Source organism: Stigmatopora nigra, chromosome 4 (genome assembly GCF_051989575.1).
Source record: "Stigmatopora nigra isolate UIUO_SnigA chromosome 4, RoL_Snig_1.1, whole genome shotgun sequence".
Classification (NCBI taxonomy): domain Eukaryota; kingdom Metazoa; phylum Chordata; class Actinopteri; order Syngnathiformes; family Syngnathidae; genus Stigmatopora; species Stigmatopora nigra.
The window spans coordinates 9,566,918-9,593,049 of record NC_135511.1 but is presented as its reverse complement, the minus strand read 5'-3'; the positions used below and the strand labels follow the sequence as shown (position 1 = coordinate 9,593,049).

Genomic DNA, 26,132 nt, shown 5'->3' with positions numbered 1-26,132 from the left:
TTTCCATTGGGGTATTGAATATAAGAGCAGAATAAACTGTTTATAAAAACAACAACTTTTGCTTCACTATATTTGTTCTTTCTATTCGAAACTGATGTTGCATTGTTTTCATTACTTTTCTCTGTAGATTTCAGTGTCTGAGCACTGCATGCTACAAATGAGCTAAAAAATGTGAAGCATCCATTTGAAAATGTACCACCTGTTCTCTGAGTTGAGTTACAGCTGTGTATGCAATCAGATTTTTTTTTTATCTCCGCCCTCAAAACACAACATTTGAAGATTAGAAGGTGGAGCCACTAAGTGAGCGTGGGCATTTCTATTTCCGCTTTCTTGAACACTTCAAACCGGAGGTGTTTGTATATGGTATATATCCAGCATTGACGTCACACCTCACACTCATAGGAAGAGATTTATGTGACTGGTCCAGCAACAGCCACTAGAAGCAGTGGTGGAAATGTCCATATTTGGGCCAATGACGAGACCAATTACGAGTTTTCCCAGATTAACTAAAATTAAAGTGGGCCTACATCCCGTAAAAGTATTACTTCTAGCAGTCCATGTCTTTAATGGACAAACTCAAAAGTATGCAATGTCCAGGACGGAGCAAGCAGCTGTGCTGTCACAGAAAAGAGGATCCTTATGACGAGCCACGTGGGTGACTCTGTCTCCATGGCAACCACCGATTTCACCACAAGAGTCCAAGGGTGGGTGGAGAACAGATAATGTTTGAAGTGGGAAAATCCTGCAAGAATCTCACCCTTTTTGACGTCAACAAAAATATTTGCATTCATCTCGTTTGCCATGTGACGGAAGCAAAATGCTTGCTTGTATGGAAGTATTCTAGTCTATATTTCCTCATATGGTGTCCTAAGAAATGCCTTGAGCTCAACTTTTTGTTTTTCATGTAACATTTTGTTAATGGACCCCTTAGAATCCTTACCTTTTGCTGGGTTTAAGTGTTTAGCCACTATGATATGATAGGATAAGTGGTATGGAAAATGAACAAATAAATAAAGAAATACATTGATTTTGCCACTGGGAGGTCACATTTGGTGAAGTGAGGCTGCACCTATTGACAATTCATCTTTGGACATCAAAAGGAGTGCCTAATTTTGAGCCAATGTAATAAAATCATTTGCCTATTCTTGTCCACCAGAAAAACTCTATGGTGAAGCAAACTGCCATTATTTTTTTACTTCTGAAAGTTCTTAAGCATACATAATGAATCTTATCACTCAATACTTATCACTTTGACAACTCATTCATTCCGTTTCAATACAGCTTATCCATTCAGGCACGCAGGGTGCTTGGACCCATCCCACCTGACCTTGGTGAAAGGCATACTACACTATAGCTGCTTCAGCCTTTGCTACATTTTAAAGTAGAAGCAGGATTGTCTTTCAAAAGACTGGAACAACAATCAAAGCGGACCAGGTATTTTAATGCATTAGTTTGAGAGTTGTTTGTACAGAGTAATACAGGGCTAATGCAAGTCAAATGAAGACTAATGGAAGGAATTTATTTGTGTATGGCCGCACTTCCCCTCTTAAGGCAGTTAGGCCCAAACTTAAAAGACTCACCAGTTTCAACATGTATGCCATACAGCTCCGTTTTGCAGTTCTCCTTGGTAAAACATAGTGGGTGGACTGGGGAAGTGGATGGAAATCTCTAGTGGAGTCACACAATGAGTGTTAAATTATGTAATCACTTCACTTGCAAAGCTGCCGGCCTACATACTGTATGTCTCTTGTCCAAAATGTATTTCTTTTATTATTCTGCTATGATACTTCATAATTGAACTTTGTTCTCATTTTCTTAGTCAGTATAACTCACAGTGAAATAAAGGTTGTCATCAACATTCATCATTAAATTGGTTCTACTCATCACACCATAATAAATAAATAAAATGGCCTTACCTTGGTTCAAGAAACTGTTGTTGTTTCTCTAAAATTATATGCTTTTTCAATAGAAAATGTATGGTATTTTCATAAAGTTGTGAGGCAGCATTAAAGTTCTTCATTCCGTCAATCTTTAAAAGCATTTTAAAAAAAGTCAATTTATAGCCCTTGATTAAATTTCATTACAATTACTCTTAGGTCTGTTTAGGTGTCATTCAAATTGTATTCTATTTTGAAGGATTATGCCGAGAATCTCATTAGGGTTGAGGTCAGGGGGTGATAAGATTTTTTTCTGCAAGCAGCACTGTTATGTCATGCCCTGCTTACACAGATTTTTTGGGGGGAAATCGGAATTATTTTGGTTTTGTAAACATCCACATTGAAGATTATATACATTTTGCACACGGACAGACATTTACATCACAGTGAAGCCAAGGAAATGTTAATGCAGTATATTTGCCATGAGAGCGAGTGACAACGACAGTTTCCTATCATCAAAGAATACAGCACAAATGGTTTTATCTTAGCAGGACTAAATATAGAGCCTGCGTAATATCCTGAAAACAAAGACAGAGCTGTAAACTTCCTCCGTCTTACTTTTCCCATCAATTTATAAATACGCACAATCATTGAGTAGGTGGCTGCAGAAAGCGCCTGCATTCTCATGATAATAGTAATTATTATACAAATTCCTTAAGTTATCGTGCTTTTTTCTGTACTATTCTTTGTTATACCATAAATAGCTTAAAAATCCATTCATGTGCCATGACTAGTCGGATCCTATGAGAGAAAAAAATATTCAATATATCTATACAAATTGATCCTGCAGACTTAATGTTGCCTATGGCTTCCAGGTTAGCTAGTAGACTGTCCCAGTCCTCAATTTATGACAGGTTATGCCTACGAGAATAGGCATGAATGCTCCTCAGAGTTGGTTATATCGATGGATTAAAGATTTGGACATGTGCACAAAAAAGTCTGAAATTTTCACATATAAAGTTTATATTCCAAACTAGAGCATGGTCAGGTGGAATAGGCTCAGGCACCTTAGGGCTCTGACAAGATCATATTTCATAATCCAAATGTCACACATCAAAAAAGTTTGCATGCACAATAATGGTCTAGGGGGACAATGGTCTCAAAAACAGTGTCAGAGGTGTTTCACCTTGTAAGACGTGCTCTCCTTTACCTTTCTGGCCTCTGAATCACAAGCCCCTCATTCCCTAACCTGGGTGGAGACTGGTTTTCACAGCATTGTTCCAGCTTTTTTCCCAGCGCTGTAAACCAAAGACGTTTTGCAGCCACACACACACACACACACACACACACACAGTTCCCCACCTTCCCACCCCCAACACTCACATACACACACAAACAAATCCCTTTCTTTGTGCTTCCCTTAAACTGAAGTTCAGGATGACCTTCTCTGATGTGACGATGACCCTATCCTCATAGGACAAAACCACAGCACATCTGATTTCCTTTCCAAGTTAAGACCGCTGACGTGCGGTAAAAGACGCACATGTGCAAAGACATTCCTGTAAGGATGTTGCAACAAAAAGAAATGAATATACAAGTACATTTTATACCTGCTCCAACATGAGAGGCAGAAGAGGAATGAAAAAGGTAGAAAAATGGATTGTGACTAGAGTTTTTTAAAAAGCTTGTACTTATTCTCACTGGGGAGCAGAGTGTACTCGTAACAGTTCCATTTCTGATTTTTGAGGTTTTCATATCTCTGCCCTGACTTAGTTTCTTCTTGTTGTTTTTTTTTCTCACCTGTTTTAACCTTTTTTTAACAAATGTTTTTTAGCTATATTATGAGTTCTTTCACTGGTCTGTAATTGGACGGCGACCAGTCCAGGGTGTACTTGCTCCAACTCAAATGCGACCTGAGGATAACTGGATTGAAAAATTGAAGACCCTTACTCTTCTGTTGTCTTAAAATAAAGCACAAATGTTAAAGCTTGGGTATACATACCGAAATGTGAAACAAATATAAGAACTTTCAGTCAACCAGTAAGGCCGATTCTTCAATGTTTGACAAATTAATTTCAGTGGTCAACCAGTAGTGTAATCATATGTTGTGTTTCCCTAGTATAAGTCACAACCTATGAAAAAAAGTTGTCATCGATAAAAAGTTAGTTGTTTTTTTTGTTATCGAGAAAAAATTTGAAGGAAAAAATATTCATGCATGTTTTTTTGTTTTTTTGCCCACCAATAGAAGGTTATATACATTTGAAAAAGTTCCTCTATATGCTTTTGCAGACTATATACAGTAGACACAAACACACACACAAAAGATGAAGAAAGACATACAGATCAAAATCTTGCTTGCTAACAAAATAATTGTAGAATTGCACTGAACAAGTAGCTTGACTAACAAAGCAAATTCTTCTTTTTCGTGGGCAGAAGGAACACGCCCGTTAGGAATTGTGTGATGTTCAAACACATTCCCGCAATAAAAGACACTTAATCCTCTTTGGAAATCCACATCCAAGAAGAGATGGTTTACATTCCATGTCATTAATTGGACTTCCTCTGTGAATGTGTTGCTTCAGGCCCCTGGAGAAGCGGGGCTTCCTTTCCATGTGCTTCCTCCACAAGGAAGGATGCCATCACACCTCCTCCTCCTCCCTAGTGGTTCCACCCTTTCCTCACTTTAATAAACCTAAGGCCCAGTCCGGTTCAGCTTTGCAGGTCCGGAATGGGTGTGCAGCTTAAGGTCTCTTACTTTTTCAGTGGGCAGTACATTAGGTTAAGGGATTTGCACATACGCATTATTGTGACGCATGTGGATGTTACGTGTCTTTGTCAAACTAACTTAAACTTTGAAACTTTTACAATACATGGAACATAAATCAAAACATAAAAGAGTTTGACCTCTTGATCAGCTGTGAAAAGAAGACACTGAAATGGAACGTCTGGTACATGTACTGTGCCAATGTAGTAGAATGGAAAAAATAATAACGTATACTGCAATTACAGGAGACATTAGCCATACGTATTGAGTATCTGAAGAGTGATCAAGTGTGCAGAAATCAGTGCTATTGGACCGGAGAACTAAATGGGAATTAAGTGGTGCAATGCAAAACCAGAGATACAAAAGCAGGGCATTTTATGGTGCACAAGAGATCACTTTCTACCCTCAGAGGCCCATCTACATCAACGCTTTCACTTGTGAGTCATGTAGAAGATGAGAACAGCAAACTCACTGGTCACTGGGAGGAAAAGGAAAAAGTGGAGGTGGTGGAGTGTGAACCAGTTATCAGTTTACTTATATAGTAGAAGCAGAAGGTTGCAACTTGCACGCAGTGAATCATTGCATTGGGATCCCATCAACGCTCTGGGCATAAACACAAAAATAGAAGAAGACTCTCCCTCATGGGCAAAAGTTTGGGAGCTGGGAGATTGGACTTTTACAGGTGGTGACTCAGGAGAAGTGTTGTTTGATGTTCCAATGATTTTAAAACTTCAGCTATGGTAACTTTTACATACTCTGGAAGAACATCTATCCAGCTATTCGGATTACTTTTCTTATTAGGGTTGCAATTAAGATAGGATTTAACCCAATTTGTTTTTCATCTTTAAATATATTAAGCTTTAGCCCAGTGATTTTGTTTAATACCATTACTGTAACTGAGCTTTTTTTCCCCACTCAGACTGTTTGTTGTTTACAAGCTCCGTGTCATTCATTCAGCATATAATGGCATTGGTGAAGCCCGGATTGGAAAAAAACAACAATGGATGAGGTCACCTTTAGGCTTTTCTCCTAGAGGTTTGAAACATGAAAAGATGGATGTGGTGGTGGTGAGGGGGGATGTAAATGAGAGCAAATGAGAGGAAGAGGAGGACCTTTCAGACCTTGGTTCCCTCTTAGCCACAAAAACAATGATGAGAAAAAATATGAAGGGGGAAACAAAACAGAAACGTAAACATTAGAATTGCTTTTCTGGCTACTGCTATGTGATTTAATAGTTTTCAAAACATCGGTAACTTCAATAATTATTTAAAACTCTTCTTCATTGGCGAAACTATGAAACGCAGTCTAACGATTGTCACACTCATATTATTGATATTCAGGAATTTATTAAGTCAAATTTGCTGTGGAACATAATACTTCTGCATGTCGTTTTTCCTTTCCTAAAGACCATTTTCTTTTCTCTTTGGGGGAAAACGTGTCAGTCAGTGGTATGCAGGAGTGAATCATCAATTAAAGCTTGCCCAGGCATTTCTTTTCAGTACTTTCACTAGGCGTTAAATAGCTTGCACAAGTTCAGCTTCATATTTGTCATTGTTCTTGACATAATCCCTTAGAAGCACTATGTACTTCCGATGAGTCATCAGGGTGTTGGGTGGCGTAGAAGCGAGTGAGCAGTGAAGGTGCTATGTTTTTGATATTGGGCACCAAGGAATAATTTCTGTCACCGTGCAGTTGCGTGCTGTCTGTCAAGTTACCGTATCTCTCGCCTCGGGTGTAAACTGTCACTTGAATAAAGGAGTCCGGTTGATTCTTTCCTTCTACCTCACAGCTCACAAAGGGGGGATTTTTCAAAACCCCATTTTGCAAATCATAATAATGCAGTCAGTTAGAATGTTCATTATTGGACCTTTGGGCTGAATTGTATTTCATGTAAAATTTCCCTAGTCTTCAATGAAACCACCCTGAATGATTATAGGATGAGGAACAAAATAGTATTAGAACTCAAGATATGAATCAGATTAGCATGTTTCATAATTGAATTGAAAAATATATTTTTTTAATTATCGTGAAATGATTTGACTAAATTGTTTCCACATTTGTGCAGCAAAATACAAATTGTGTTCCCTTCATTAGAAAGATAAGACGTTTTTAAGGGAAAAAACAAAAAGAGCACCTCTCTCTCCACCTCCCTTCATCTTGTTTGCAGAACTATACGTGTACCCATTAAAAGCGTGAGTGCAGCTGGAACAACAACACACAAGGGGGGCCTGTAGTCCCGAGGCTTGCGGTTTAGTCGGCTAAAGGCCACATTGAGTTAATGATCACTGACCACACTGTGGTTACGGCAGGGCACGTGACACTTGGGCGCCACTGGTTTTGCTGACTTTCTGTAGAAGACACAGAAGGAAAAGATACATTAACACAAATTTGTGGTCATGTGCAGCTGGAAACAAAAAGATGGACGGATTGCATGACCTTTAGTTGACACTCTGTGGCTTGGAAAAGGGCAGCGTAGTCTTGTGGAAGCACCCTACAGTAAGTTAGAGAGCATTTGGAGCCGCTTGACTGCTTGTAATTACACATCTGGCCACTTGGATGTTGGGGGGGGGGGGGGGGGGGGGGCACAGTAGTCAGTCCAAGACTACAACATAAAAATTCAATAGCTACTAGATGCCAAAATGGAAAAGTGTCGATAAAAGATTACCTTTTCGTCCATCTTTTTCCCCTTTTAGCTATTTTGTATGTAGTATATAGACAGCATGACAGGGGCCGAACAAACAAATTAATCTAAACCATCCATTTTCTGCCCCCAGACATCAAGGTGGTATTATATATCATTTTACCACATGAATGTTCTGTTGAAACAGAACCATATGTCCAAACCAGCAATTTTCTACATGTAGCGTTAATATTATAACCTCAATTGCTCAATAAATGTAATGGTTCTATTTTTCCCTATACTACAGCTCTATTTTATAAATTACAGTAGAACTGAGTTGGGGAATCAGAGCTGTGATTTTCTGGCAAATACGATGCCTGCTAAAGACATAATTTTTCATCTGTCTTTGTTTTGTAGGAACAGGACCAAAAATGGAAATATAGCCAGTCAAATTGAAAAAAAAAAAATCACCAGGCATAGAATAAGAAGCCACTTTTACACTGGGCATTTTAGTTCTCCAGAATACTGCAGAAATGTCCATGATAGTAGACATAAAATCAACAGTAAATAAACTGTACAATTTAATAAATGAACTTAGAAAGTACAATGAAAGTTGTTCAACACCAACTATATTTACTTACTTTTAAATCTATGTATGTCCTTCATTAAAACTGTTACAATCTTAGGCCCATTATGACAACCTTAATAGTGACAGTTTCACACTATAAATGAAATAATACAAATGCACATACATTAATGAACGCAATGGATTCTTTCTTCACTTTTAGTTAAACATTGCCAAACTGAGTATAATAATATTTAGCAATTTCTTTGGATATGATAAATTCATGTTAGAGCATGTTGCATTGTGAACAAACACTCCACCTCTGAGGAGAGTGTGTTTGTGCATTTGTGTGGGGGCAGGATGAAAGAAAAACAGGAATCTGTGAAAGTGTGTATCACGCATCTGTGAGCCTTCAAGGTGTTTGTGTCAGTGTGTGCTTCAGCATGTGTGCGCATGTTCACTAAGTGTCAACTAACGGGTGTATACAGTGTTATGTAGAGTATGTGGAGTGTTGCGTGCTGTTTGGACTCCACCACTGCTGCTGCTCAAACATTCAGATGACAGACAAGGCAGGGGATGGAATTGGGCAATTAAAATGTTACCTTTAGCATCAAATGATCTGTTCATTTTGTTTCATAATGACTTCATATGTCAAAAAGTGCCAAAGTGGGACAACAACAAAATGTTCTTATTTTGTTTATTTTGTTCTTATTTCTCCTTATACATGTTCTATTATGCAAAAGAAACATACTATTCTTCTACTAATGTTTAAAAAACAAACAAAAAAAACATACTAATCAACTTTTACTTGAGTATGATTTTCAAGTGCAAGACTGAAGACAACAAGAACAATAATTCCCATATTTGTGAGTAAATGGGCTATGCCTGTAAGGAATCTGTGCTCTACTGAGTGCCATTCTAGACACGTAATGGACTTCACAGATCATGCACTTTTAAATGACAACTGGCTTGCTCTTTAAACAAAACTCGCTTCAACTGGCAAAGAATTGGCCTTTACCTTGGATGACTGAGGGAGTCCACACTGTGATGGAATGAAATAATGTGGAAAAAATGTATGCTATTTGTATGTGGCCTGGCAAGTCAACATGACTATCGCTATGTATATTTTCAAGTTGATCCAGTCTTCTGTGATTTTAATTGGAATTCCACTTCGGTCCAATATCGACTAATGAATCACGACGTGCGAGCTCGGACTTTGTGATGTTTTTTGATAGGCAGTGACGACAAATCCTTTTTTCATCCTTTGGGTTTTTGATGGAATTCTGAATGCATAATTAGCAAACAGTCAAAGCACAAGACAACTAAAAAAAACAGACCTGTTCCTTTTGTAGAATTAATTTAAGTGCATGAAAGTTTTCTTTTACAGGGAAAAAAACTGAATCAATAGGCTGTTTTGTACCTTATGTAAGAATACAACATTTTGTTCTCTCACTATACATGTGGCAGCATCTAAGTGACCCTGCTTCATATCTCAATTCCTCCTATTGGGTTTTCTGAGTTCAGTCTGAACAAGGTCAATCTATTTTCCTTTTTCCACCCTTTTTTTCCCCATATTAAGATGTAATTTTAAATGTTCATGTCTTTTTAGTTCATACTTGAACTCAGTATCACCTACTAAAGTGGGTGAAATGTTTGGACCGCTTGGTCAGTCAGTTCATTTGTATTGACACGTGTGAATGGTGGCGAGCCTTGTGAAGTGATTTGGAGACATTGAAGTGGTCAGGAAAAAAAAAACATTAGCAATGATGTAAGTAGAACATATGGACAAAAAAAACTGAGCCACTAGTTGTAATCTGCCAAAGTACTTTGCAACATTCGGTTGGATAATGCTGTCTAATGGACTCTGAGGTGTAAACATGGCATTATAGGATATCTTTACCAAACGGCATTCGGTTCATTAGCTTTTAAAAATCTATATGTTAGCAGGACGAGATCGTGAGAGAAAAACTCGAAAGTTTTTGTCTTAATTTCATTGTTTTTTTCTTCTTTACTAGGCTGTCCATGGTTTAGATTGAATTGTTGTTATAAATTCAATGTTCTCTATTGAGCAGTCTGTCTGTTTAAATGGCAAAAAAATAGATACCAGATATTTGGCTCTCACCTGGACAATTGAGGACAAGGGGTACCAAAAGATATAGTTGTGTATCCTTGTCACGCAGCTCAGGGAGACATTCATGCTGATGAAAGCTGGAAGGGTATCATATTTTTGCAACTGGCTATTACAGAATAATCCAGACAGACACTCCGCCGGATCACCTAAATCAATCAAACAAGCATTGCTGAGGCAGCCTGTGATTGTAGCTATGGAATACAAATCAAATACAGACTTTGTTTTAAAAATAAGGTCAGACTGGATGCATCTAGTGGTGTAAACAAGTGAAAGTGGCTGTCCATTTCATACGACTTAAGGTTTTATCGTGAATGAAGTCTACCTTCCATTTTTCGGTAATTGTCAACAAAAGGAGAGGAGCACTATTATTCTCAATTTTCACCCTTTTACCAGGTTTGATTCTCTGCTCGCGCCATGTGTCTTATTGTGATGTCTTGCATCTGAAAGGCTTATCAAGGAAAGTCGAGATGTGACCCAGCTCAAATGCAATCTATCAGAGTTGACTGCACACCCGGTCAGAAAATAAGGTGTTTGTATGTGAGTCTTTGCAGACAGTGGTTAATTACACACGGATTAAAAAAAAAAAAAGCGTCAAGTCGTGCTGGGGTGTCTCACTCCAACTGCTTCTAACCAAAGATGGCAGACAGCCTCCCTGCTTGGACCAGCAGGGACTGCTTGGAATACTAATGTGCAAAAGAGGAAGGGAGGGCATAGGAAAAGATGTAGAAACGGAGGAGGAGGAAGGGAGTGTGGAGGGTTAGGGAAGGAAGCCATAGAAAAAACACAGGGAGAGGCACTTGAAAGTAGGCCTCACAAAGAAAATCTCAATATACATGCATCAATCTTGAATGATGCAAACCTCTGCGTGGACTGGATATAGAGCAGCATGGACTCAAAGTAACTGCTTTTGTCAGCTTGTGGGCGAGTAGGCGAGAAAAGAGGAAGGACCCAAGTGTAAAGAGCAGGGAGGTTAGGCAGCCTAGTAACTGAAAATGTTCATTATTAAAAACTCCACAAAATATAATAGAATCAAATCTCAGGAGACAAGCAAAAACATTGGGTACCAAAAGGGTACATGATTTGAATAGGGACATAGAATAGAACATGACTTCAACAAGAACACAATTAGGAATGAGCAAAAGGAGCTTACAAATGCATGGGGTTATGAGATGATGTGACAACGTGAGGGGAAGCTGATTGGTAGACACGGTAGGACATAACAGGTGAAATTAATAGATGAGCTCAAGGAAAAGACACACTAGAATAGAACAAGAATAAACCATGCCAGTTGTAACTTTGCATTTTCTCTACAGCTTATTCACTATTAGGTCAATAGTCAGATACAACCTATCCCAAGACTGGGACACTTATGTTTTGATCACAAATCACAAAAGTAGATCAAGTTATCTGAGTCAAAATAAAGAGACTGGACTCCTAAAAATTATGACATCATCCCCAAACAAGAAAGTCCAGTTTCCTTGATACAAGCTTAATGGATTACTATGACCTAGAATGCTTGGAATCAATTCAAATTAATAAGACAATCTTGGCACACCTATCTTTGTTATGTTCCACATGACATCACCTTTTTTTGTAGCCTAAAATAAGTGTGTAAAGGTACGTAATTAGTTGGTAACCAGCCCAGGGTTTAACCACTACTTTTCACTCAAAGTCAACAGGTAAAGGCACAAGCTCACCAGCTATCTGTGTGAAGTTTAGCAATTGAACAAAAATTAGAGTGTTCAGTCAGCCTACCGTGCATATTTTTCAAATGTGGGAGGAAATGGGAGTACCCAAAGAAAACCCATGCAAGCAAAGGGAAAACCTGCAGATACCAAACAGTGAGCAATTGAACCCTCGAACCCAGAAGTGCGAGGCAGATGTGTTAACCACTCTTCACTGGACTGTCCCTTACGTAACTAATGTAACTCGAACATTTATATGCCTGAGCGCTGCTTGTCGTGAAGATGAATGTCTCCCCATTAAATCCACAAATTACAGTGCGGATGTGTAGAGCAGACAAGAGGTTTGGGATGCAAGCATTATCGTTTTTGTTCGCCTCTTTTTAATAAAATAAGATTTTACATTGAACTTTGGGTGACTGATTTTGTGGAGCAGACAATGCAGATTTCTTAATTGGACACTTCTGTCAAGTGTGATGATGAGATGCATGCAAGGCTCTGAATTCCTACTGATTGCTATCAAATCAGTCAAAAGACGATGCTGTTCATTGGAAAGTAAAAGTCAAACTGATGAGAGTGCGGGAAAAGAAGATTTCCTTTTATAATTATCTGGCAGACTCACAAAATGGTTTTCCCATATGTCTGCACTGATAACTGTCTCATTTTGATTAAATTGTGAATGGCCTTATTTAAAAAAAAAACAAGTTTAATGTTATTAAAAACTGTGTTAGTACAAGACAGGTCATCCACTCAATATGAAAAAAAGCAATGTCTCACATTATTTCTGCTTGGTCCATTTGTACACTATATTTACAATATAACGGCCAATAAATTTGTAATGGTGCGCCACCAATGACAAATACACAGTGTATTTTCCCTGGAAAAACAAACAGGTTGATCAAATCAAATAAAAGTTACAATTCTTCCATTATGTTATGTATACACTCAATGAGGTTGAATGGGTGACTTTCAGATGGGATTTTATCTATTCAATTTGTCTTTGTATTTGGTAAACAGGCAGCGGCCAGTCAACCAGGACTGAGTGCAAATTGGGAAACATAAGGAAAGTAAGTACAGAAACCACATGCCACTATTTTTACTGCTTATTCAGTACACAACAGTGACAAAAAATCATTGGAAAGCAAGCACAAAATGCACTCTGTTATTGCCTGCTCAAGGCAGGACTGCACCTGCTAAGGGAAGTGGGGACAATGGGTTAAAATGAACTCATCTGTCAACCACTCACTAGCCCATCCCCTCTCTCTAGCCCTGTAGTTAACTTCCTGTTGTGCAGGAAACGTGGCCCTCTCAGCTCAACCACCAGGCTATAGAGAACGCAGCAATTGTGTGTCAGTGTGCAAAAATAAATACAGAAATATTGAGATTTCCAAATGAACTTTTCATCTAAAAAGACAAATCTAAGTAAAATGCATGCTTACACGCCATGTTTTGGCAGCTGCACAGTTCCATTGTGGCAAAGCCTGCAATGGCTCATTAACTCAGGAAGTTCTCTGGCAGGAAAAGCAACATTTGGGATCATTCAGGCAGCAGGAAGCCTTCTGCTAGACAGCCAAGTCTTTCCTGTTGGAAGGGAAGGTGTGATGCACTCACGCACCTGCAGCTGCAGAGTAGCCCCCGCCTACAAACCTTTGTACTACCTTAATTTCACAGCAAATAGTCACAAGAGGGCTTTTTGGTATTCAGTACTTCTTATGCCAGACATGTCCAAAGTCCGGCCCGCGGGCCAATTAAGGCCCGTGGACAAATTTTTACCGGCCCGTGGCCTCTATCATGAAATCAATAATACACGGCCCGCCAGCACTGTTGACCACAGTATAAAATACATGAGTTCATTATTTTTTTTGTGATGGTCAAAATCACAGTTTGAATATGCAGTGATCATTGTTTTGTTTTCAGCACTGTTCCTACAGTGGGCATATAATAGTGAATAATATGTGATGTTTCACATGAACTTAGATATCCTTGATAGTTTTCTTAATTTTTTGTGGTTTGTGATTTCGGTAAAAACCTAAATGTAAAGAAAAATGTAAAAGTAAAAGTATGCCATTTGTAATTAAAAAAAATCCCAAAATGTTTATTTGTATTTAATGTTAATGGTTCAAAGAATGTCAGGGTAAATAGTCGGCCCGCACACATTTTCACCTTACCAAATCTGGCCCACTTTGCAAAAAGTTTGGACACCCCTGTCTTATGCTCATTAGATTAACATCTGATTTATCTCAAATGACTTTGGAGCAAGGGCTGGTTATCGATGCACACTGAATATTCTGTCAAGCAGATTCTAGTAACCAATAACTTGGTTTGTTGTAATATATTTTTCTTGATTTTACTGCATGTATTTTTCCCCCCACAAATAAATATTCACATATATTGCTGAACCCAATACATCATCACTGTTGAAGCAAATATCAAACACATTTGTTTTTAGAATTATATTTTAATCATTTATTTTTAAGAAAAATACTTTGTTTTAGAGGGCTAATCAAACATAAACTGTTTACTGCCTGCCTTTGAGGAACACTCATTTTTTTGGGACTGGATGTTCATTTTGATTCTCCTAAGGGCTAATTATCAAACAATGATGATATAACCTATTTTAAACTTTTGTTGTCCAGGCTTTTGCCTGAAAAATAAAGAAATGAGGCGTACAATGAAAACATGTCATCATTTTTTTTCATTGACATTTTAGTCTAATTTGCTTAAAAAAAACAAAAAAAAAACATTCTTACTCAGTCTTCATGGAATCAGACTATTTCACACATTTATATGAGACTAAAAATGTCTTATTTGGTTTTATTTTTACTCGGCTTTCATTAACAAGATGACTTTACTACCACAAAAATGGAATTTCTCTATTACATGGACGATAAAGACATTCTATCCATGTCAAAAAGTGGATAGCCTGTCTAACAGGTAATAGACGTCTCATGCAGCTGTGTGAGAGACATCCATGAATAGACTCACATGCATCAGCATAGTAATTAAATCCTTCACTAGCATTCACTTTTCTCCTGTGCGCCATTGATTAGTAATAAGAGTGAAAACACAGTCTCGCTGTGAGGCTCTTGCGTCATTCTCTTTACAATAATCTCCCTCCTTCTTCACTCGACATTCAGTCATTCGGTTTCTAATAAAAAAGCCATTCTCAGACAACAGTCTCAAAAAGAGTCTAGTTATGTCCATAAATTATACCTGGGAAAAATGGTTTGACAGGGTAAACTAATGTTATAATTATTTGCATTCATGGTACTATTTAAACCATGGAATGGATTGATGTTCTGAAAAGGAAGACATTCAAATTCCTCAAGTGTTTAAAAATTTGGAGGAGTTGAATTTAGTATGCACTAGGTCTAGAAATACAAGGTGCATCGGATTCATTAAAGTAATAATAGTGGTGGGGGTAGGAGTAGTAGTAGTGATATGTAGTATAATTTCGAGCATTAAAACAGAGAGGTTTCACAGAGGAAAGAGAAACTGTGAAACTCTCAACTGGAGAAAAGAGATAAATATTCCTTGCCTGGAACATGTGTTGTCATTGACGGGAACCTCTTGACGCAGATACCCACAGATGGAGATCCATGACATCACACTTTTTGGAGAGAAAAACATGATGGTGACTCAATTATGGATGAGTTGATTCTGGCATTACCGTGCTTCTAATGAATTATTATAAAACCTTGTATTATTTTAAGTTAATCCCACAAGCATGCACAGAAAAAAATGTGTCTATATGACTAAAGTGAGAGCCGAGCAAATGAAATGATCTTTGATCGATAGGCTCACAACAGATTTTGGTATCTAGGTCTTTAGTATTTTTAGAAGCAGATAAAACGTAATATATCCATCATAGCGAGAGATTTCGTCAATATTGTGAAAAAAGGTAGTTGAAATAAGATGTGCATGTTCCATGGAGCGAGATCAATACAGAATCATGCATGTGTGCAGCTTGATACAGACATGGTTTGCAAATCGAAGTAGACAGTACACTAGTTTTGCTTTGGTCAGAGGATAAAAAATTCTGACGGCATTGAGGGATGGTATTATGTAGTTGTTTGATTTTCAAGCAAATCAATATTTTTGACCAATTAAATTTCCGCCCTCGCGCAATGAAAGCAGTGCATACAAGAAAAATGCTAGGGAAGGGGCAGAATGAACATGAGTGAATACATCAAATTCATCAATGCGCGAACACATCAAAAATGCTGACGTCATTGAGGGATGGAATTACGCAGTTGTTTGATTTTCAAGAAAATCAATATTTTTGACCAATTAAATTTCCGCCCTCGTGCAATGAAAGCAGTGCATACAAGAAAAATACTAGGGAGGGGCAGAACGAATATGCGTGGATACGATTATCACATTTCATGAAAAAATTATATTGAAATTGTTAAGCCTTTCTGGCTTTGAGCCCTTGCCACTGGCTTCAAATGAATGATCAATGTGGTTGCTGCAAGCTTTTTGTTTTGTCATTCATTGTATGTCCTCCCTTGTGTCTTTCAAAATCAATTTTCAGGCACCATATCCGTCTGTACATTTTCTATCCAGAATGAGACTAAGCACTCAAGGTATTAGAAAAGTTTGTCTGGAACATTTTCGCGGTCGACACAAGCATGAGACAACATTTGTAATTCCAGAGACACTGAAAGGCGTATTATACAACATGTTCCCACAAATTGAACCAGTGAAGAAAACAGACAGAGAACAAATATTGTACGATACAAAACCCTTTCTCTGTACATTTGGTTACAAAAGTGCAGGCAAAGGACTTCTTGGAAAACTGTTGTGTGTTCGGGACATAAACAAGGTTTTCTTTAATACACCTGGAAAATATTAAACAGAGTGTGACAGGTTATCCGGTCTTTATAACAACAGAAACAAACTGCACTAGAGACTCGTCAGCCTATTCATTAAAAAAATGCAATTGATGAGAGAATTCCAAAGTCATAAATACTCTATGGTCATATTTGACGGACTTGGCAATGAAATCGTTCAGAGCAATAAATGAATTAGGATTGTGCTAGAATATTTTTTTTTTTTTGTCGCTAAAACTCTTGAGTCATTCCTATGTTTATTTATATTTTTATATATATTCTATATATGTATATTCCTACGTAGGTTGCAGTTGTGTGCGTCAAATTCATTGTGCTGTTGCTATGACAATGTCATTTTTTTATGGTCATGGCTGAGGTGAAGGGCCAATTATAGTGGGCATGGTTTGCCACTGACCTGCAGTATGTTTATGGCCATAAATTTCACTGCCATGGGCTAATGAACAAAAAGTCTTTCTTCGCAGATATGATTATCAGAGGTGGATTCAAGGTAGTAAAAAGAAAAAGAAGAAAAGACCAGCGTGCCAGGATAAAGGAGTGGCCTGAGGCCAGAACCTTTGACTTGGTAAAGGTTTGACTGAGGCGTGTTTAAACATGCCCAAGCGAAACTCAAGAGTGAAACGTTTATTCTGAATGAAAATGTGCCAATGCATTTGGGTGGAATTTTGGAATGTTTAGATTGGAACACAGAATCTAACAGGTTTTTTTTTTAACAAGTATCTAGTTTGTTACCATTATCTAATAAATATTCAATGAGAAAGCAAGTAAATTCCAGCCATTTTGAGGCAAAGGTTTGCATAGATTCTGCTGACAGACATGCCGTGCTAGTATACTTCCGTCCTGACCTGTTAGTCAGACTCCAGTCTTTATTCTGCAGGTGGGATTTCATGCTGACACAAATAGACACAAAGCACACAACATATAATTAAGAAGAGTCATTGTATCAGTTTGGCCCAAAGAGTAGATCCAGATGTTTTTGTCTCATCCTGCATGCCAACTTTTAGGGCGAGAATCGACATATGCACCTGGACATTCTTTGTTAAGTGTACCACGTGAACAAAGACTGCAGACATACACTAGTTAGTTTTGATGAAAGAAAGAAAGAAAAATGAAAGATTATCCCCACGTAAAAAAATCTGTGGAGAAACCACCTTGCTAACTTGTTTTTTTAAAATTAAGAATACTATACACACTATAATTACACAGTACAAATTTTCATTTCTAGTAATTTTACACTTAAGTTATTTCTAGTACATTGGTTTACTAACTGTTACTATCCATACATATTTACATTGGATTTTATTTACCAATACTTACAATAATTGGTTTTAATTACTTGTCATATTCAGTTTATATTTGCTTCCAACATTTCTTAATGTTACCTGGAACAGTAAATGACACTTTTCTGTAAATATATATACAGATAATGAAAGCTGTGCAGCCATTCATGGTGTAATTTCATTGTTGTGTTTGTCCTGGGAGGAGCAATGACTATGACAGAGCAGACAAATAAATTACAGATGTATACAAGTGAGGGTTTGACGACGACAGAGCAAGTGAGCGAAGTGGTTGCCATAGAAACAACAGCGTGTCTCCCACTCAACTCAATTGCAGTCAGTCCATGTAACAGTGAGTCATGATGCCGTTTGATTGGCTCGTCACTTGCCCATGGAAATATTGTGCTTGATGACTCTGACCTGACGGCATGCTCTTTTAAGGGCAATCGGCTTTTTATGAATGAAAAACGTGTTAGAATGAACGCGCCTCTGACGGCACGGTATCCTCACCTGCAGAGCGACAAATTGAAATGTTTCCCTTGTATGGAAGAATCAAATCAAAACAGTTCTCTCGCAGTCAACAATACCATTTCCCTTTCACTTGCTTAATGAGTAAATTGACTTGATATATCTCTCCGTTTGAGTACCTAGTGAGAGCATGAGTAGAATTTATGAGTATCGGGAGCATTGACATGGGTTAAGCAACACTGCCCCACCTACTTCGCACGGGCTTGTCTGTCTTAGATTTGCTTTCTTCGTCCAGTGAGTCACTGGATTGGCACGCTACTTCTGCAGCCTTTCCCCTTTGACTTGGCAAGCCTGTGTTTAATAATTCCACATATTTTAGTGGAGATTCTTAGCATTTTCCACGCCTCATTGAAAAACAATTCAGCGTGAAGAAGGAACCGAAAAATTGTGCGACGGATAACGTGTTATGTTTTTTCGCTTGCAATTACTCTAATATGCTTTGTGGCTCGATAGGTGCCACACGTGTGTGAATCAATTTATCTCTGTAGAAGGAGCTTTTAAATAGGAACACACCCATGGTACTATTATTTTGTAGAGAACACAGTGTTTTGTATCTTTTTCAGTTTTTATCTTCACACCTAAATGCACTTCATTTATCATCTGCAACCCTATCACGCTTCAATGACAGCAAAGGAAGTAGCAGGGGTATAATTATGTAGACCAGCCCAGGAATTGTATAAAAACATAAAACAGAAACTAAAAACAGGTAAGTAAAGTTAAACAAGCAAGTTTGGATGTGACCAATGACATACCAATGCAACACTCGGAAGCACCCTGCCACCCACACAAACAAGAAAAATGCTACCACAAATCAGTGAAAGCCAACACACACAGACAGCATTGAAGTGGATGTGAAAGCCGTTCTGAATATTGTGAGAGTTAATGTTAAATTATGTTACTCTTGGCCCTTTATAACAATCACGTCTGGTACCCTGACCCAGACTGTTGCTTGCAGGCAACTGGAGTCAAAAAGCCCAGATAAAGGATTCGCTTTGTCACACCGTCTTATCCTCACAGCTTAGAGGCCCGTCGGCACGCACTGCAACGTCTTCTTCAAAGTGATGTGATTCACCGATGGAGCAGCCCCGTGCCATATAAACAATGCAAACTCTTTCTTCTGTAAGACACTAGCTTTCATGATAAGTGAATGAGTGCATGGTGTTTGGGCACTTTGATGGAAAAGGAGCAATCAGGTAACTTGAAAAATCCTCTTAAAATAAACACCTTCAATTGGAATTTGCCAGAATAGCAATAAAGACAAATTGGATTGTGGGATACTGAACAAATGTTACATTTAAAGCCAATTTGCATCAAAATAAACCCGAATGATAACCCTATCTAGCTATTGTCGTGTTTTTCTTTTCCATTCATACCTAATTCTATTGTAGAATTCCCTAAATTGTTCAATCTGATGAGTTTTCAAGAGCATGCATGCATGTCTCTGATGCAGATGCTATTCTGTGTTCCTTAAGACCCAAGGTCGAAATGCCCTCGAATGCCACGCACCATCAACATCAACCGTCTATTTGGAGCAAATGTCTATTTGAAGCATCCATTACCACATCAAACCCTGGAGGTCTTGCCATATGAATAATTCCCGTTTTTTACCGCACGCAGGTCATATCCTCTTCAGCTCTCCCAAATGGAGTATGTCTACGCACTAGCCAAGTAATTTGGAGCTCTACAGAGCACTAGTATTCTGAGTGAACTTCTGAAGTAGATGACTCAAGTAACCACTCCACCCCAGCCAATTTATAATTAATTAAGCTACAGAGGTGAAAGGGTGCTCAAAAGGCCCTTCAATAGTAGATATAAAGAAGCTACTACGTGAACAAAAAGGCCTGCAGTTAAGATTCTCAGAAAATGAATCCTTTTAGTATTACTTTGTAAATAAAATAAATAAATAATTCTTATAGGGTCGCGGAGGATGCTGGAGCCTATATAGAGAGCTAGGCTCTCTATATTGGCTCCGGCACCCTCCGTGACCCTTGTGAGACTAAGCAGTTCTAAAAATTAATAATTCATGGAACCATGACTAAATGTATATGGAAGCACAGTAACAAGGTGAAAATAGTTTTAAAAAAATGCATTTTATTATTAAATAAATAAATATTCCACTTTTTCTGTACACAATAAATTAGGTAGTACGATAATACTCTTGAAGGACAATTAAAAAAAAGACCTCCTTCCCCAATGGTGTAGCCTAGTTATCAATCAAAATATGAAAATGTATTTTTTTCTTTGCATATTACTATCTTGCCACCCACTCACTAGTACACGCACACAAATTGACGGACATATAGAACATTGAGACCACTTGAACCCTGGCCCATCCATGTATATTTACATGTTACTGTATGGCGGGTTAGATCATTACACTATACATCATTTACAACAATGAGACAGTCTTGCTGCCTTTTTTGTTTGTTTTAAGCTGGTGCCAGCCCAGCTTTTGGATCCTCCCAAAAGACATCCTCTCTTTCTTTCTTCCTTTCCATCCAACGGATCTGGATCGTACCAACATTCCTGGGTCCAACATACTTGTCTCTCCTCCAGTGAAACTTCCATTCCCCTTCATTACATTGAGTCCGATTTAGTATTATCCAAAGACTCTTGTTCATCCATTATTCCATTTCCACACTTCCTCACTGATGAATGCAGGATGTATAAGTCCTTGAGTCTAATATGTGCTTTTTTATTTACTCAGGGTCAAATTTTTAGCTGCACCACTGCAGCAGCATCTCGAGCGAGTAAAGCATGCGCTCGCGCAGATCAGTGGGACACCCAGACGCCATCAAAGAGCTGAGCTTGAAAGTCTTGGAGATGCGTTCCTCGTTGATGTATGTAAGCATGTATTCATTTTTCTGGCAGCACAAGATGATCTTGGTGTGGTCATGGTAAAAGTTCACCTTTGGTAAAAAAAAAAAAACAAATTGAATTACAGTTTTATCTTTCAAAATTTGGTTTGCACCAATTTTTGTGATTCCAAACCGAGTTTGTTGTTGAAAATGTATACTGGTAAAAACAATATTTGAAGAAATGCAATCTAAGGAGGTGGTTGACATTTTTCTGATTCTTAGTTATCACCAACTCCTAAGAACCACAACAAGTGCCATGGTAAGAATGAGCTTTCCATTGTCAAGCTGTGTGCTATTTTTTGTTTATGCTCCATCAAAGAGGTTCTCTCTGATAAGGGTTTGTTTGTTTTCCGGTTTTCCTGTTTAGAGTTTAATTTCACGTTCTCACAAAGAGAACTTTAAATCAGAAAAGTGGAATAGACCACAACAAAAAAGTTAGTTCACACATTTAGTTTTGATGGGTAGAGAGAGGGGTTCCATATGAATTTAAAATCAAAATAATGGTCATGACACAAGTGTCCCGAAACCATCAAATGTTCCAGCAAAAACACTTTTAAGCTTGACTTTTATCTCCAAGGATTTAATGTCACTATGCAGGAAAATGGCACAAAGACATTTCACTTCAAAAATATTATAATTTGGAGGTTGGGTTACCATGAAATCGTCACAAGATATAAATATTTTATTTTGGCTCACCATATTACTGTACCTGGATTGTTTAGTCAAAATACTCTAACATACTGGTACATATAACACAGATTCAGTATCAATAACAATTAGAAAATGCATGCATTTGTGGGTGAATATTATGTTCTCTTCCTGATCTGTTGCTGTTAATGTGAATTCAATGTTATCTTTCTGCTCCTAGCAACCCCACCCATGTTTTCCCAAGAATGTTTACCTGGAAAGTGCCATCATTAAAGAGCATCATGAGGGCGCGGTCTGATTTGAGCCACTGGAGCAGATAGAGTCGGGGCATGTGTGTATCCGTCATACTGCCCAGGTCACCGCCCTGAAAACACAACAAAGTGTTGGCATCTTCCAAGTTGTAACATGCTTTCATCATAGAGTAGGACGATGAAAAGCGCTTACATCCATGAGGTTTTCCTCCATGTAATGGGAGAAATACTTGAGCACAGTCACTTGGCCCACAAAATGTTCAGGAACCTCGCAAGTGGGGAAAATAGAGCGCTGGCCCAACCCTGCATAATAATGGATTGTCCTGGTGATAAAGTAGAGAACAACATAATGAGATAAAAGCTCAAGTACAAAGCACTTGGCAAATTTTGCATAGAGTAACACTGGAGAGGACGCGTACTTTCTGTCTGGCAGGAGGCTCATGTGAGTGCCATTGTTGAAAAGAACGCCCACGTTGTGATCGGACAACTGGTATCCAAAGCCGTACTTGTTGGAGTAGTCCACCCACTTGGTGACCCACTGGAGGCCAGAGCTATTGGTACTGTGAGGAATGTTGTCTGCTGCGGGTGGGCAACACAACAAAGGGGATTAGGATTCATTTGCCAGAAAATATGCTGTTCTAGTCATATATTTGACCATCAAATAGAGTCACTAACATCAGTAAAGTTGCAGAGTATATATTCAGAGTATTTTTTAGCATATCTTAAAGGTGGCAGGAATAACTCACTTTTAGGCATGTTCTCCAGACATCCCCTCAATACACCAGCAACTGTGTCGGCAACACTTCCCGTGGTGTTGTATTCAAGACCTTTAGGATCGATATGGTATGGAATTAGCATTTTAAATCGGAGTTAAGTGGAGACAACCAGACACCAAGCAACATATTCACATCTAGCATCTTCCTATGAAGTGTCCAATGTACGTGTGTGGTCCAAATAACTCACATTCACTGCTGCTACTGCTGCAACTTCCCAAGCTCCCCCTCACGATCAGACGGATGGTATCTCGTGTCGTCAGGGATCGTCTCTCTGTTGCCAAGGCGACGGGACTCTGGGCAGATGGCGGAAGTAAACTTCCATTCTGGGGTAAATGAACCAAATGACGACAGTGTTTGAAAATGTGCAATGGCGGCCGAGTAGGTTTCATCTCCTCCCACTATGACTCAAGCCGAAATGGTTGAAAATAATTGCCTTTTTAATGTGCTTCCGTATGAAAATTCATAATTTATTCTTACCTCAGCTGCCTTTTTGCTCTGTTGCTGGCTAATACCAGTTCGCTCCAGGTCGTGCTGCAGCTTGTAGATCTCCTCTTCCTCTTTTGTGAGCTTATCTGAAGAATAAAAAAGAATATCTTTAAGGCCAGCCCGCCACAGTAGGTGTTATCTAGACTAACGGGCACCTCAATATTCCACAATCGACACAGAATAAGGACACACTACATGCAAAGTGGGCCTTCAAGGGCATTTCTACTGACCTAACCACGACCAAAATAAATAAAATATTCCATGAAAATATATTCAGTTGTTTTCGAAACCTTGTTTCTCATGCCACCATTTTGCCATAACTATTTGCAATACTTGTCAAAACAAAGTTAAACAAGACTTGACATCTACATCCTCCTTTTGAACGTGATTTTCTGTTGTGAGGTTGTCATGAAAGTGTGTATTGATTTCAAATATTTTCCATAGCAACACAAATGATGGCAAAAATAAATGGTAGTACTTATATTTACGTATTTTGTGTTTTGCATTTTTAGTGCTGGTGGTTCCTGTAATTGTGAAGAATAATGGTAATAATTAGCTGAGTATGTCAATCATACTCACTCAGAGTCTCGTAGTATTTGACCTTGTGCCGCTTGCCTCCAAAGAGTGCTGCCGCCGCTTTCTTGAAAAAACTCTTGGCCGGACTGGAAATGTGGAAATCGGGTGCAGAGTGGCAACAGTTTGATGACAGACGTTCTGGACTAAAGCCCTACAAGGGGACACCAAAAGTATTTCAGCACCCAGCTGGCAGGAAGGGAGGTAAAAAGGGATCCCATCGGTGAAAAATTGCCTCTCACCTGTGTGAAGAAATCGTGCCTTAAAATATATTCCAGATTGGGTCTCTCCTCTGGTACTTTTGCAAGCAGGCTGGCAATGAGCTGCTTGGCCTGCGGCGATAGCGAGGAGGGCAACGTGTAGCGAGCCTCCCGAATGCACCTATATGTCTCTTTCAGGTTGGTGGTCTCGAATGGCGGTCTTCCCAAAAGCATTGTGTACCTGGGACAAGAAGGGCAGATGAGGATCTGTCCATGCATCTAGTTTGTCACCAACAGGATTTAACTAGTAGATCACGATAATAATACAAATAATAATAATATAGTACAAAATGAGCATTGTTAAGACCATAAAATGATGACTGCAGTTACCAAACACTGACTAAAACCTTAAACTATATACACTGAATACATGGCAGCATATATGGTAACTAAAAATATGTATCCTACTTTATACAATGTTCATCATCAATCATACATTACAGGCTATAAATACTGCAGTTTGTTTAATGTTTAGTACAACCAGAGATAAAAGGGTTCACATAGGGACTCATTGTGAAGTCAACTCACATTACACAGCCTAAGGCCCAGATGTCTGATTCACAGCCGTGACCTTGCTTGTTCAGCACTTCAGGGGAAAGGTAGTTGGGAGTTCCACAGATCGTCTTCCTCCTATTCCCTGCCGGCTCCAGTTTAGCGGCCAGACCAAAGTCACCCACCTTCAGCTCCATGGATTCACTTACGAAAAAATTACCTAGCAAGAGAATAGTGGGAAAGATGAGTCGGGGCAAAATGAGAAGGCTCTTTGCAAGCCATCAAAGGCATGCCAGACTTACCGAGCTTGAGGTCTCTGTGCAGAATTTCTTGCTCATGCAAGTACCTGAGCCCCGAGACAATCTGTCGCAGGTAGTAGCGCACCTCTGGTTCGGTGAGTACTTTTCGGGCCTTCAGGATATGTGCTAAAGACTGCAAAAAAGGAAAAATGATTGGTCATTGAGTCCACTAGAGACAATATTAACTGAACACCATCCCAAAAAATGCAATAAAGGGAAATGGGGAAATAATCTCATCTCATTTCATGGACAGTAATTCAGCCTTAAGGTTTTTTTTACCCCCAACAATCATAAAAAAATGGCACACTTCTATTTGGGAAATTTGCCACTCTAACACAACATTCTAAACACTAGTTAGACACAAGTGTTGATATTAAAACATTACCCTTAGGTTAACTGTGTATATCACAACAGTTGATTGTCTAATGCAATATTCATCACCAAATAATCGGTGCGCCCGATTTTAAAAGTGTTGCAGTTGGTGGATATGAATGCCTTTTCAATGTTTCAACCAAAAAACAACCAATGCGCTTGAAGGGAAAATGAGAGAAAGCAGGGGGGAAAAAGGTTGACAACCCATGCTACTAACTTTTCTGCTGCAGTACTCCAGGAGGATGTAAATGTTCTCCTTGTCCTCAAAATGATGGTAAAAATGCACTATGTGCTTGTGGTGAAGTAATCGATGAAGCTCTATTTCTCTGTCAATCTGGGCATAGAAAAAAAAGAAAAGAAAAAAGAACACACACATGGTTAAAAAAACAAGTCATGAAATCAATGAATGAATCCATATACATTGTCTGGGTATTTTGGGGGTTACCTTCTCCCTTTGGTGTGGTTTCGAGACGCGCGCATGCGGGATGATTTTGGCTGCGTAAACTTTGCTGGTGGAAAGGTCGGTCAACTCGAAGCACTTGGCAAAGCCTCCCTGAAAAAACAGTTTTGTCAAGCAAGGATTGAATACCTGCATAAAGTTAAACCTCTGCAACGTCTTTCTCTCTACCTTTCCCAGAACTTTTCCCCGACAGTAGCACTTGCCAGTGGCCGGATCGGTGATGATGCGGGACATCTCTGAAGGAGCGCCTCGCTCTTCGGTTCTCTTCCGCCGAGGCTCACCGGACCTCGGCGTCGTTTCGCACATGTTGCCGCTCTTAGCCTGCTGGAGCCCGGCAGACCTCTGTACTTCCATTGATTGTGT

At 38.8% G+C, this 26,132-nt stretch overlaps 1 protein-coding gene across 2 annotated transcripts; it reads right to left on the bottom strand.

Annotated features, from left to right (window-relative positions):
* Positions 1-20,365: 20,365 nt before the first annotated feature.
* Positions 20,366-26,123, bottom strand: LOC144195312 (serine/threonine-protein kinase PLK2-like). 2 transcript variants are annotated; one of them, XM_077714853.1, is made up of 14 exons: positions 25,938-26,123; positions 25,755-25,862; positions 25,527-25,643; positions 24,941-25,070; positions 24,675-24,858; positions 24,129-24,327; positions 23,893-24,040; positions 23,305-23,399; positions 23,015-23,150; positions 22,798-22,878; positions 22,471-22,630; positions 22,245-22,374; positions 22,054-22,164; positions 20,366-21,203 (listed from the first exon to the last, which is right to left on the bottom strand). In XM_077714853.1, the coding sequence occupies exons 1-14, from the start codon at positions 26,121-26,123 to the stop codon at positions 21,012-21,014; spliced, it is 1,977 nt and encodes a 658-aa protein (XP_077570979.1). In that variant the 3' UTR covers positions 20,366-21,011. The 2 variants fall into 2 exon arrangements, with proteins under 2 accessions (XP_077570979.1, XP_077570980.1); XM_077714854.1 differs by having other exon boundaries at positions 23,015-23,120; positions 25,938-26,104.
* Between the last annotated feature and the right edge of the window lie 9 nt (positions 26,124-26,132).

Excerpts from the sequence above, each read along its gene's own strand:
- LOC144195312 (XM_077714853.1), bottom strand. The coding sequence starts at position 26,123 with ATGGAAGTACAGAGGTCTGCCGGGCTCCAGCAGGCTAAGAGCGGCAAC. Across the intron at positions 24,041-24,128 it reads GGCACGATTTCTTCACACAG|GGCTTTAGTCCAGAACGTCT; the intron begins GTGAGAGGCAAT and ends GTCCCCTTGTAG. Across the intron at positions 22,375-22,470 it reads AGCCTCCTGCCAGACAGAAA|GACAATCCATTATTATGCAG; the intron begins GTACGCGTCCTC and ends CTTTATCACCAG.